At 31.4% G+C, this 13,311-nt stretch overlaps 1 protein-coding gene across 1 annotated transcript; it reads right to left on the bottom strand.

The window, feature by feature from the left end:
- On the bottom strand, positions 1,225 to 5,588 carry LOC105166604 (dolichyl-diphosphooligosaccharide--protein glycosyltransferase subunit 1B). Its single transcript, XM_011086020.2, has 9 exons — positions 5,423 to 5,588; positions 5,220 to 5,264; positions 3,968 to 4,599; positions 3,449 to 3,596; positions 3,107 to 3,286; positions 2,918 to 2,986; positions 2,533 to 2,622; positions 1,713 to 1,864; positions 1,225 to 1,604 (listed from the first exon to the last, which is right to left on the bottom strand). Exons 1-8 carry the CDS (start codon positions 5,525 to 5,527, stop codon positions 1,742 to 1,744), a joined length of 1,392 nt encoding a protein of 463 aa, XP_011084322.1. The 5' UTR covers positions 5,528 to 5,588; the 3' UTR covers positions 1,225 to 1,604; positions 1,713 to 1,741.

Here is a 13,311-nt window from a genome sequence, read left to right as displayed (position 1 = left end):
TCCCCACTATTTTTGGATTTTTGTTTTTAGTTCTCAAAAAAAAAAAAAATCTAAGGTAAAAAAGTGGTTTGTGGCATATCATATTTTGAGGAGGGGTCAATATTTGGTTGACTTTGAAATGCAACGCGTCATCTATAATCAATCCAACACCAATAATTTGTTACTTGAAATAACGCTCTTTCCATCTTCAGTATTAACGACTTTTACGTACTCAACTATAAGATGGTAACTTTCTTGAAACCACGGCTTTTGGGGTGTTGCCATCAACGTTTTTCCCATCCTTGCTATTTGTTCATTTTCTGCCTATATGACACATGTTGCAACTTTGATCCATTTGAAGCATCATTTTTAAATTTTAATTAATTATTTAGGGTTAATAAGGGGCAGAGGGAGTGAGGATGCCAAGAGCTAAATATGATGAGAAGATACTTCTTTACGGTATTCATCTTAAATAATTATTTTTGTTAGTGACTTAATTTTTGAATGAATTAGTCATTTAATATAATATCAAAATTAGAATAAACAAAAGATTTTGAATTTGAATCCCCTTGACAATTGAAAAACAACAAAGAAAAAAAATTCACGTGCAGAATTTATATATAAGATATGTATATTAAAATATTAATATTAAATAATTATCTTCTTTTATAACTTAAACATTTTAAATAAAATGGTCGTTCAACAAAAACATGACACAATGACAGTCAAGCTGGATAGATCAGGACACTGAAGCCATCCCAATGGTTAAACATTTCCCTGTTGTGGTATGATTTGACCTCCGAGGAGTTTTGTGGCTATTCTCCTCAAACTTATTCATAATTTTAAAAATAATTATATTTACATTCAGTTAACTATGACCAATCCATACAAACTATTCATGTCTTTATAAATAATCACACGTACACTCATAAAAAATATCGATATTATTTACATGAATTACTTTTGTATTTTGAAAAATTAGACGTACACTCTTTAAAAACATCAACATCATTAGACTAACTACCCTTTTTCTTATTATCAAGAATAATGTTTATAATATATAAAAAATAAAGATGATTTATTTAAATAAATTATAAGTTAGAGGTGTAAATATATTTATACCATAATTTTACAAAAAATTATAGCTTGACCTTAATTTGACTGAAATAAAGTCAATCACCACCTCAATAAAATATGTTTTGTCACTATAATTACGATATAATTTAAAAAGAATAACTAATCACATGACAACTACAAGTTGAGAGTGACCCCATAGTTTAGGCAAAAAGAATTCCAGTCAAGATATCACTCCTCGTCTGTTTCTTTTCGGGCATAGGAGCAATAATAACAGCCATGACAATATAGAAACTACCTAACTTCAAATTAACAGCCAAAATGTTCTCTCGAGTCGCATAGCTGCAACAGTTTAGCATAATATATTTTGTTTTCTGTAAAGAGACACGACCATGTGAAAGAGGATGAAATCTGTAACAATGATGCAAAATCTGTAGTTCTGCTTCCTTTTGGCTAATACGTATCAGAAATCGTCACCCTATCCCTGAACTTCAAGATGTGATCTATATTTGGCTGTCTGGAAATTCTTGCTGCTTCCGGTGATAGGTAAACTGAAGCAGAGAATAACCCAAAGTCGATGCGCTACAGATGTAACAATTCATGCACGGACATAATGACAATTCAAAGAAGTAAAATGCAACAAAGAAGCTGCAGATTACCTTGCAAGAATACTTAAATAGTTACGCTTTCATTTCCGTAAGGAGAGATCGATGTGAAGGTATGCAACACAAGTGATGAAGAACAGGAAAAATGCAGCAGCTAGCATCAAGGGTTCAGCAAGCATAAATATAGGGTTGAACTTGTAATGGACCTGCATGAGTGAATTCAAATGAGATAAGAAGCAAAAAAAATGAGCCAAATGTTACATAGGAAGGTGCAGAATAAGGTTTTATACTTAAAGAGCTATCTTCCTATCCTTTTCCCTTTTCACAGTACAAAGCGAGAACAAGTAGAGTTAATACTAGCAGAATCCATCAGGTGTCCCAATGAAATCTGTTAAAAGTGTATATGTGGATGTCAAAATTATAGGAAGACGCACTAGCCCATATGGCCAGCCACAGACGTATCAACAGTTTTAAGACAAATAAGTAAATGTTCCATACAGTCGTATATTGTTCCAATCTAACAGCAAAGATGAAGTTTTTGAAATTTTTAGACACGCCCGAGATCAATTTAACCAAGGCTGGATGGGCAGTTACTGGAAAAGTTTTACTCTGTGTTTTTAAGAAAGCTGAATTATATTTTCTTCATTCTTCTTGGTGCCTTAAGAAGATGAAGGATGAATGAGGGCATAATAAGTATGGTTAATGCTTGATCATACACAGATCAGAAGTTCAGGCAAATTTAATATGGTTAAAAAGCTTGGTCTCTTAAAGATTCAAAACTCAATGTTAGAGTAGAGCAGTGTGATTGGAAGAAATTTCTTGTATTGCTGGGTGGAAATTAGGACCAATCAAGTTTGCTGCAGTGACAGGTTACCTGGAAAGGAACATTATGCTCAGGAACCACATTCTTCTTTTCCAGAACCACCACTGTCCGTCCAATCACATCAAGGTACGAGTACTTTGTCTGGAACAATATAAAAGTGAAAGATTCAGCGAACACTGATGCACGCTATCCCCGACCAAAATGAAAGAAAGGCAGCTTTCCTAATCGTTTAGAAAATAACATGCTGCCTACCAGTGTAGTGATGAGAGATCTAATTCCAGAAAGAAGAAAACAGGAAAAAGTATTGGTCTGGAAAATTTGTGCTGAAATTGGAATGTAAAGAAATGCCTTCCTCTAGGCATTCAATAGATAATAGTAACTCCTGATAGTCATGATACCAAATTCACATGTCTTATTGAATCTTGAAAAGCTTTACCTCCAAACTTTGTTCAATTGCAAAAGGAACTTCGACAGAAGGATTCTGTGATCCCTCTGGGAGGACAACCTAAAAACATAAGAGGTCTTATATCAGTGAACTAATTCTTCAGAAAAAGTTAGGGAAACCTGAAATAACAGAAACACTTAATCTATGTTGCAACATGTATATTAATAATGTCGTGCATACTTTGATTGTCAACTTGTCAACTACAGTATCAGCAAGAGGGCAGCCAAAACTGTAATTTAGATAACGAGCACCAGCAGCTGACTCAAAAAGGAAATCCTGTAGCGGAACCCCGTATCCAATGACAAAAGTTGCTTTCCAGCCCCCAAATAAAGGATATCGTGGCTCTATTAACAGCTCCGACTGCAATGAAGATTTGTATAAATCAAATATAGGTAAAATTTTGGCTTGACTGTACTGTTTACTCTACTGACTACAAATCCCACTCCAGTTGCAATTCCAGAAGAAGACAACTATCAGTCTACCTGAGTGTGTTATGCTACTTAGAGTGAGAGTGAAAGTTACCTTCTTGGAACTTGTGCGTAAACGTGATGATGATATGTTCCCTATATCATCCCTGTAGTAGACAGAATGAACTCGTGGGGGTAGCTCGGCAAGAAGATGCTTGAAAGAAGAGACACCACTAGCAGCAGGTCTTGATTGATACTCAACCCTGTAGAAGAGAAATTTGATAAGATCAAAGGGGCAAAGATATAAATCTGGCTAACGTTAAGTTTTACATGAAGCATATGTTATTGTAAAAACATCAATAATGCTGGAGAACATCTTCTGGTTAGTTGTAAGCTTTACTAGCTTTATAAGTAACATGCAACAGAATTTACAATTAAATACCAAACATAAGTCTGGCAGAACCTTAAGAAAGTCATTTTTTTATCCTAAATATCCCTCCATCCACACACTTGAATGATAAGCTGCTTCAAAACCATATCTAATTTAAGCAACAAGTTACAGTCCACAGGTCTACATATCTAGTTAATTGAAAGATTTGAAACAAATGTTTTGTGCAATTACTGGTAGCCTAACCTTGAGAAAACACCTTTGTGCTTTGCACCAGCATGAGCTAACTTGTAATGCTCAGTCACCTGGACACTCCCCCAATGAGATACTTCAATTTCACGTTCAAGCTCCTCCACCACAGCAAATGGGTTGTTATTTTCAAAATGAATGATAATAGGAAAGTATGAATAAGGATGCTCGTCCTCAAACGGCCCATATCTCAGTTCATTACCACTGCGGTGAGTGGGTTCAACTTGTGTGAATGATTCGACCTTGTTACTGGGTGTCTTAACCAATGTTGCCTGCTGTTTGATATGATATGGTGATAGTATAATAGCACTGTCATGGTAATAAACCAATTGAGAATCTGATTGGCTTATCTCAACTGGGAAGGGTTCAAGTGAGTGGGTCAATATATAAAGTATTTCTAGAGTGGTAGTTTCACCCTTCAGTAATGGCTTGAGCAATGATATAGCGTAATATTTGGTGCCGTTAGGCGAGCTAGGTTGCTCAGTTGGGTTAACTTCAAGAGGGACATAGGATTTCTTCCTTTTCTTGCCAACAGTTACAGCTGCTTTAACCAACGCTAGACGGTCAAACTGTGCAGGTGGAAATGCAAGTAGAACTGTTGAAGCTGGATCATCCTCGATATTTTCTACCTAGACTAGGATAGTAGATCCATTAATACACATTCCACAATTTTCTACAGGTTGACCATAACATAGGAAAGCAACAAACTAAAAGACATGCAAAAAACAGCATCACACAACGACATTTGTAACCACAGGCACTAGAACCAATTTAACAGATATGGCTTGGCAGACTCCATCTTTGCATTAAGGTGAAAATCACTCACCCACTCAAGTTCTCTTCAATAAAGGTAATGTTTGTGCAACTTTCCTGGATTTCATACAGAACTGATGAAACCACATTCCAGATTCACCAAACTAAATTGCATTTTTGAGATTAGACCAAACCCATTAGAAAGCATCATAATTAAAATCTGTTGATTGTCGAAAAGAAGTCCTCTAAATATTTGTACTGCAATTGGAAAAACATTTAAACACACATTATTTATATAAAAGAGAATGAAAAAAAATTCCAACTGGAAATAAATTGCTTATCAAAATCAACACTTAGTTAAGCAATAAAAAATTAAAACCAATAAAAAAAGAAAAAAGACATCGACAAGCAAATCAATACACCACATAATCTCCTAAAATTAGCTAAATTATCCATCTTCAGTTGAATTAAAGCAGAGAGGAGTTAAAAAAATTACCTTCAACGTCAAGTAAACCCTAACAATGTGCGAAGTCAAATCAATCTGCACGAAATTCAATTGCACAGGAGTCAATTACATTTCTCTAACAAAAAACACGTTAGAATAGAGAAAAGAATTAACAACAAACTACATTCCAACATAAAATCAAAATCTGATTTTCAGAATAACAAATGGAATTGAGATCGTAAAAGAGAGCTCACTTGGCGCTCTGCCTGGAGGATCTGGAGGCCAGGAAGCGATGACGACGAAATTACGGTGAACAACGAGAGCGATAATACCAAGAGAGATAAAATTATAGCTGCCATTGCTGTGAAGCTTTAGAGCCTCCCTCTCTCTACAGTGATGAGTAGAGTCTTCTCTTATGCAGGCAAGAGACAACTGCCCAGTCAACCGGGTCAAGTCTGAACCTGGGTAAAAGCTTTCCCGGATCCTATGAAATGGGTAGAGATGTTTGGATAGGGTCATACGGGCAAGTTTAACTTGGACACACGTCCAATGGGCTCAATAAACAGGGCCCAATAATAAGCCCATTAAAAAATATAAATTGTGTAATGTATGTCAAGGGACGTTTGTGAAAAATAGAGGGTGTACTTGTACTTTTACAAATATTAGGGGGTATTTATGTAATTAGACCTAATATTAGGAGGTGCTAATATAATTACACCCCTAGGTTATAATATTAATTACAACTACACTCATTATTCAAAGACAAAACTTACACAAACACCCCCTGAAAAACACTACACTAACACTTGCAGGGGGCGTAGTTGTAGTTTTATAAAAAACATGGGTGAAGAATACTACAGTAACACCATTAGGGGGTGTAACTATAATTTTACAAAACACATGGGTTTGTGTGTATTTTCATCTAATTTCAAGGGATGTCAATACAATTTACTCTTATCCTAATTAAAAAAAAACTAGTAAGGGTGACACGATCGATGACTACATACAATTTTTTAAATTATATACTATAATATTATCAATAATGTACCTATAATTTTGTAAAACGTAAAATATATTTGTATAATTAGATCTAAATTCAAAAACCCGTAAAATAATTTATACACAAAAAATGTAATCATACCACAAACACTGTTAGAAGCTACTTGACAAGAACTTATTTATGGTATGCCATCCACAACCAAACAACAAGAACAAATTATTACTCAAAAATAAATAAGTAAATGCCTCCCATATACTCTTCAAGCAATGGCTATAAGAACTAACCTTCTTCCATGCAATTCTCCGGACCATCACTCATACATAGTCAACTTTACCTTAGAATTCCCAATCCATAAATAGTCCTAAACCAAAACAAACAATCTTGTTGGTCACTTCATTACCAATTTAAGAATTTCACATGCACCATTCTCATCACAAGCTAGAAGAAGATAAACAACCATGGCCGCTACGAAAACTGTTGTTTCTATGCTGATCTTCTGCGCATTGGCGATTATTCTGAGCCGCAGCACGAGCCATGCTATGACGGACTGCATGGAGCATTGCATGCCGGTATGCATGAAGATCAAGAGCGCGACGGAAACCTCTTGTGAGCCGGCCTGCGAGCAATACTGCCGCCAAGTTCATAACAAGATCCATCCCGGATGGTACACGAATTGATGATTAATTTTAGGTTTGCCGCTTCTGTTTTGGGATTATTGTTTTTTCGTGCAGGTGATCTGCAATCGTTGTTTCTTTCTTGAAAGTTTTTCCTTTTATTTTTGGTAATTTCTTAGAAGTATAGATTATTTTATTATACCATAATAATTTATTCAGAAAATTTGTATCTTTCATTCTATAAATTAGGCTTTGTACACTTGTCGTCCTATTATTTTTCAAATTTCCGAAAATAGTCCCATAATATTAAAAATTACCAGTTTGAGACTTCTTACCAACTTTCTTCATAAAATTAACAGAAAAATCACATGCAAATCACGTGGTCGTTTCCCTCCATTCTAAAAAAATAACTCCACGTGACTTGCATAAGGCTTTTTCTTCCATCAATTTTTTAATTGAAGTTGGCAGGAGGGTAAGAAATGAGATTTTGTGTAAGTTCTGAACTATTTTTGAAATTTTCATAAATAATAAGATTGAAATATATATAATGGGTCTAAGCTGTGGGATAAAAAAAAATACAATTTTGCCCTTATTTACTGCTATAATCACGAATAGATCGATGACGGCTTTATTGTTGAGTATCAATAAACATAATTAACAATTTATTATAACTTTGTTCTATTATATGGCGTTCTCGAGTTAATTTCAGTTTGTCCCAAGTACGGGCATTACTAATATATAAAAAGTTTAAATACATTATAAAAAATAAATTATTTCATACACTATAAAAGACTATTGTAGAAATAAATTTTATCGTGTCCGAAAATCAAAATATAAAAAGATTATCACAAATAAAGTATAATTTCTATTCTATTCCTTGTTGTAAACTTGTCAAATTCAAATGTAAAATCTTCTTAATTTCCTTTGAACTTGGATTTGAAGTTTTATAACATTAATTCTAGAGCTCATGCTCTAACCTCGGATTAAGTACTATAGTTTTGACTTCAAATTTTAGGATTTGGAGATGGATTTTTCACTTGGATCTCCTTGAGAAAATAATATTCATAACGTTGATTTGAGTGCTTAACTTTGGTAATTCCGAATCAAATGCTATAATCTTGACTTTGCATTTGAGGATTTTGAAAGTGGATTCGCAACTTGAGTCTTCTTGAGAATTTATCTGATATTTATAATGTTAATTCGAAGGTTTTTCTATAATTTGTTGCGCATTTTTGACGAATGATTCAATATCCATCTTGAGCGCATTTGATTATTCTGGAACTCGAGGAACTTCGTGGAGAGAATTCTTTTGGTCTTCTTCTCTTGCTTAATCCCTTGCTCTATCTGTGTCTTGAATGAGTTTAAAAAATCCATTTATATAGATGTTAAAAAGAGAGTTGTGATGTACTTGAACACCTTTTTTATTTTTTTTGTTATAATTTAATGTAAATAAATAAAATACATATATTTTTAAAATAAATGATTGGATGATTTGACATTCTCTCTTCAATAAGAGATAAATATCAGAATTATTTGTCTTGATTTTATTGGAGCGTACATGCAGTTGTTCAACGCGATGCATTTTGATTGACCCGAATCTTTATATGCAAAACATAATTTTGATTGGTCGAAATACTTTAATTTTGTCACTTATTAGCCATTAATTTAATGGCAAAATATTTATATTAACTATTTATACTTGGAATTTAATTTAGTGAATTTTGAATTATAAATAGAAAAGTATTATAGTTGATACCTGATATATTATTTTACACCTGTCATCATTTGATTGGATACAAAATTAATTTGTCTACATGTACGACTTAAAAATTATAGCAAATCAATACTATCTATCACAGTTAAACAAAATCGAGATAAAAACTTAAATTTTGACCACGATTAACCAATATTTCCCATAGTTTTACCTATTGCCGAAGTAGTTCCCATGATTTTTAGTTGTAGATAATACTTTGGCCGCACTAACAAGAACAATAATTAACAACTGTTGTTAACACTACAAAAAAAAAAAATCGAGTTCTTCGTTACACTATAAATGACCATATTTTAAAAATCATGATAAATCAATACTATTAATCATAGTTAAATAAAATTAAAGCAAAAACTTAAATTTTTACCATACTTAATCAATATTCGCTACGATTTTTAGCTATAGCCAAAATATTCGCCATGATGGCTAATATTTTTACCACACTTGCAGAAGCAACGGGTAATTATCGTTTCAGAATTATGATTAATTTATATTTACCATAATTTTTTTCTTTTAACTATAATGTATAAAAGATTCCAGATCATATCAATATATCATCATCATACAGATTACCATGTTCCGCTTAAATTATAGTATATATTTAAAATTTTATTATTGAAATAGTTTGGACTATCTTAATTCTGCTCTATAATTTACTTTTTTTAAAGATTTATTTCCATAGCACGATAGTCAATAGTAATATATAATACAATCAAGTATTACCATATTACAAAAAATTTCACAAATTTTAAATAATATGTATGTTTTATTATTAATGAGATCCAAATAGCCACAATTTCTTTCAATTTGCCAACTGGCTTTAATATTTATGGTGGTTTTCACAAAAACAAATAATCATCTATATAAGAAGACTTACATAAACAAAAAAAATATATATATTACATCAACAAATCACATTATTCTCTAACAAGTTCAGTAGTATGACCAAACACCTTTTATTATGTCTTTTCCTTTCATCATATTTTTTCTTGATTGGAAATAGTTGTTTTCTGTATCATGAAATTACGGTTCATGTTGTTAATAATCTTCCCCCAAAAACTGAACCGTTGCTGGTGCATTGTGCGTCGAAGGATGACGATCTCGGAAATCACACGCTAACGACAAATCAAGATTTTCACTTCAGTTTCTGCGTCATACCTCTTTCTACTCTGTTCTTTTGTAATCTTCACTGGGGTACGAAACAAAAAGCTTTCGACGTCTACGATGCAAAGTGGAAAGTCAATCCTTGTGATCGTGAAACGTGCACGTGGGCGGCTAAGTCGGATGGGATTTATTTGTCAGGAAATAAAAAATACAATTGGGAATAAAAACTTATTGATATTATAATTGAGTAAAAATAATATTTATATGTACTTTATGTATTTGAATATTATCAAATAAATGAGTTGTGTTTGTAGTACTTTATGTATTCGAATATTATCAAATGAACACAATCACCCCCTAATTTTTACTATCGTTAAACAATTAGTTCAATCCATCCGTCGTTGTTAGATTTTTATTCATTTTTTATAGTGAATTAATCAAAATGACCTTATGAACTATAAATTATAAGTTTACATAAATATTCATTTTTTATGAAACTTTTCAATAGACTAAGTCCATTTTTTTTTTTTGTTTCAAATTTTTCCATCCATCTAATCCAATGATTTTTTACAATTTTTTTTATTTTTTTAAAAATACATTAAAGGTAAATTGATAATTCTAAGCCTCGGTTCAAAAATTATATAATTTTATCATAAATTATAAGTTTACATAAATATTCATTTTTTATGAAACTTTTCAATAGACTAAGTCCATTTTTTTTTTTTTTTGTTTCAAATTTTTCCATCCATCTAATCCAATGATTTTTTACAATTTTTTTTATTTTTTTTAAAAATACATTAAAGGTAAATTGATAATTCTAAGCCTCGGTTCAAAAATTATATAATTTTATCAAACATAGAGAAGGGGAGGATTTTAATAATTTTTCAGACAACGTGGGGTCATTCATAATTATGTCAAATATCAGAATTGTTCATTGTAATTTACTCTTACTTATTAGTAAGAGATATGACTGGAAGCATTAGAGTATTTTCCAAATGAGTGTAAGTGTAATTTCTAAAATTTGAGGGGAGAAAGTGTAAGTGCAATCTAAATGCAAATTTTATCGTGTTTCAAAATCAAAACATAAAAAAGTTATTATAAATGAAATATATTGATTCAAAAAATTTGAAAGGAGTAAAATCTCAACTTTACGAAATTTACACTTTGCCGTATATGATAAATTTTTTGTTGATTTTTTCGCCAGAAAAACATCACATACTGTGCATATGTGAAAAATATCACATTATATAACCCTTAATTATCACATATGCACTGCATTTGATGTTTTTTCCTACAAAAAATTTAATTGAAAAACAATTACAAATGGCAAAAATAAAGTTTTGTAAAGTTGAGATGATATACAAGTTGACAAAAAAAAAAGACGTCAAAGTGTAAAAATGATCAATAGTTATAATATGTTTAAAAAAAAAAGCCAAATTATGTAATTATTTTTTTAGATCGTCGATTATGTCATGATGATATAATATTATCTTACAAATTACCATGTTCGGCCTAAATTATAGTATGTATTAAAAATTTTATTATCGAAATAGTTGCATTAACTAGACAATCTTCATTGATTACAATTCTATTCATATATTTGTATAATCAATCCACATGAGCATGATGGGATTATCTTAATTTTGCTCCATAAATTACTTTTTTTAAAAAATTTATTTCCATAGTAGGATAGTCAATAGTTATAATACAATCAAGTATTACCAGATTGCAACATTTTTCACAAAATATTAATAATATGCATGTTTTATTATTAATCAGACCCAAATAGTCACAATTTATTTCAATTTGCCAACTCACTTTAATATTCATGGTGGTTCAAATAATCATCTATATAAGAAGATTTACAAAAACAATATATATATATATACATATATTTCATCAACAAATCGTATCATTTTCTAACAAGTTCATAATATGACCAAACACCTTCTACAATGTTTCATCCTTTTGTCCTATCTTTTTTTGGTCGGAAATAGTTGTTTTCTGTATTACAAAGTTAAAGTTTATGTGGTTAACAATCTTCCCCCGAAGTCTGAACCATTACTGGTACATTGTGCGTCGAAGGACGATGACCTAGGAAATCATACACTGACAACAAATCAAAATTTTCACTCCAGTTTCTGTGTCAAACCGCTTTCTACTCTGTTTTTCTGTCGCCTTCGATGGGGTACACAAGAAAAAGCTTTCGAAGTCTACAATGCAAGGTGGATTGGAAATCCTTGTGACCATGATACGTGCACGTGGGCGGCTATGTGGGACGGTATTTACTTGTCAGGACATAAAAGATATAGCTGGCAATAAAAAAATTTTGATCTTATAGTTGAGTAGAAAGTATATATATGTATGTATGTCATATACTCGGATGTCATCAAATAAATGAGTTGTGTTCGCAATAAGTCTTTTTTGGGATTTTTTTCCATGTCCTGAAATTATATTGTTGATAATCTTCCTCCAAATTTTGAACCTTTAGGATGATGGTTTGGGAAACATATACACGAACAACATATCAAGATTTTCACTTTGGTTTTTGCGCGAAACTTTTCTCTATCTTTTAATGTTGTCAACTCTAACTGGGTAAGAAGAGATTATCATTCACTGATTAAAACGTAAAGTGAATTCGCCACGTAACCATGATACAAGCAATTGGACAGCAAAGAGCGATGATGTTTACTTAATAGTACGATATATGATTGTGGGAGCAATAGAGTATTTTCCAAATGAGTATAAGTGCAATTCCCGTGCAATTTTTAAAATACTAATAAAACTCATCGATTTTAAAAAAAGATTTATTTGGCTTACAACATGTTTAAAAGTCAATCGACGGGGTAAATATGAATTTCGTAACCTTTTTGCCGATGTCAGCAAATTCCGCAAACTTTACTAACAAATTGATTTATTTGTTGAATAGAAATAAATATCAAGGGTACTAGACGTAATTTTCCAAACCACAAGGAGTTTATGTTTAATTAAATATACTAAGAGCAGTGTTTGGCTAAGCTTTTTTAAAACATCTTATAAGATGATTTAGCAGTTTATAAGATGTCCGATCTTATTTTAAAAATAAGCTCCTAAAGTATTTGGATAAAATAAGATGTTAAAGCTTATAAGATGTGAAAATATCTTATAAGAAGTCAGGATGTTCGGCATAATAAGATCTTTTATTGGTAAAATTGAATAGACACGATACCTTTAGAATCAAATAAGTTGTTATTTCTTGACATATTTTGTTTTGAAAATTTTAAAACGCTTTTATAAATATACATATTAGTTTAATTCTAAATAAAAATTTGATAGATTTTTTTTACAATAACAAAAAATTAACGAACTATTACCTAAACTTTTGAATAATAATAATATATATGCACATTCATGCTAGTTGATTAATAGTATAGATATATAATTGACGTATTTTTTTATTAATACAATGAAGAAGGTATCCGAATAAATATAAAATTAAATCATTGCATCATGTTGAAAATTATTTTATAATTAAGAAAATTTAAATCTTCCCTCCAACATTTTTCAGTCAAAATTTCATCCCATACGCATTGTTGGAAATTACATGTAATCTGATAGAAAACTAAATATATAACAAAAGTAAAGAAGAAAGCCTACATGAAAATGGAAGAGTTAATT

Source organism: Sesamum indicum, linkage group LG7 (assembly GCF_000512975.1).
Source record: "Sesamum indicum cultivar Zhongzhi No. 13 linkage group LG7, S_indicum_v1.0, whole genome shotgun sequence".
Taxonomy (NCBI): Eukaryota; Viridiplantae; Streptophyta; class Magnoliopsida; order Lamiales; family Pedaliaceae; genus Sesamum; species Sesamum indicum.
This window is presented reverse-complemented; position numbering and strand designations above follow the sequence as displayed.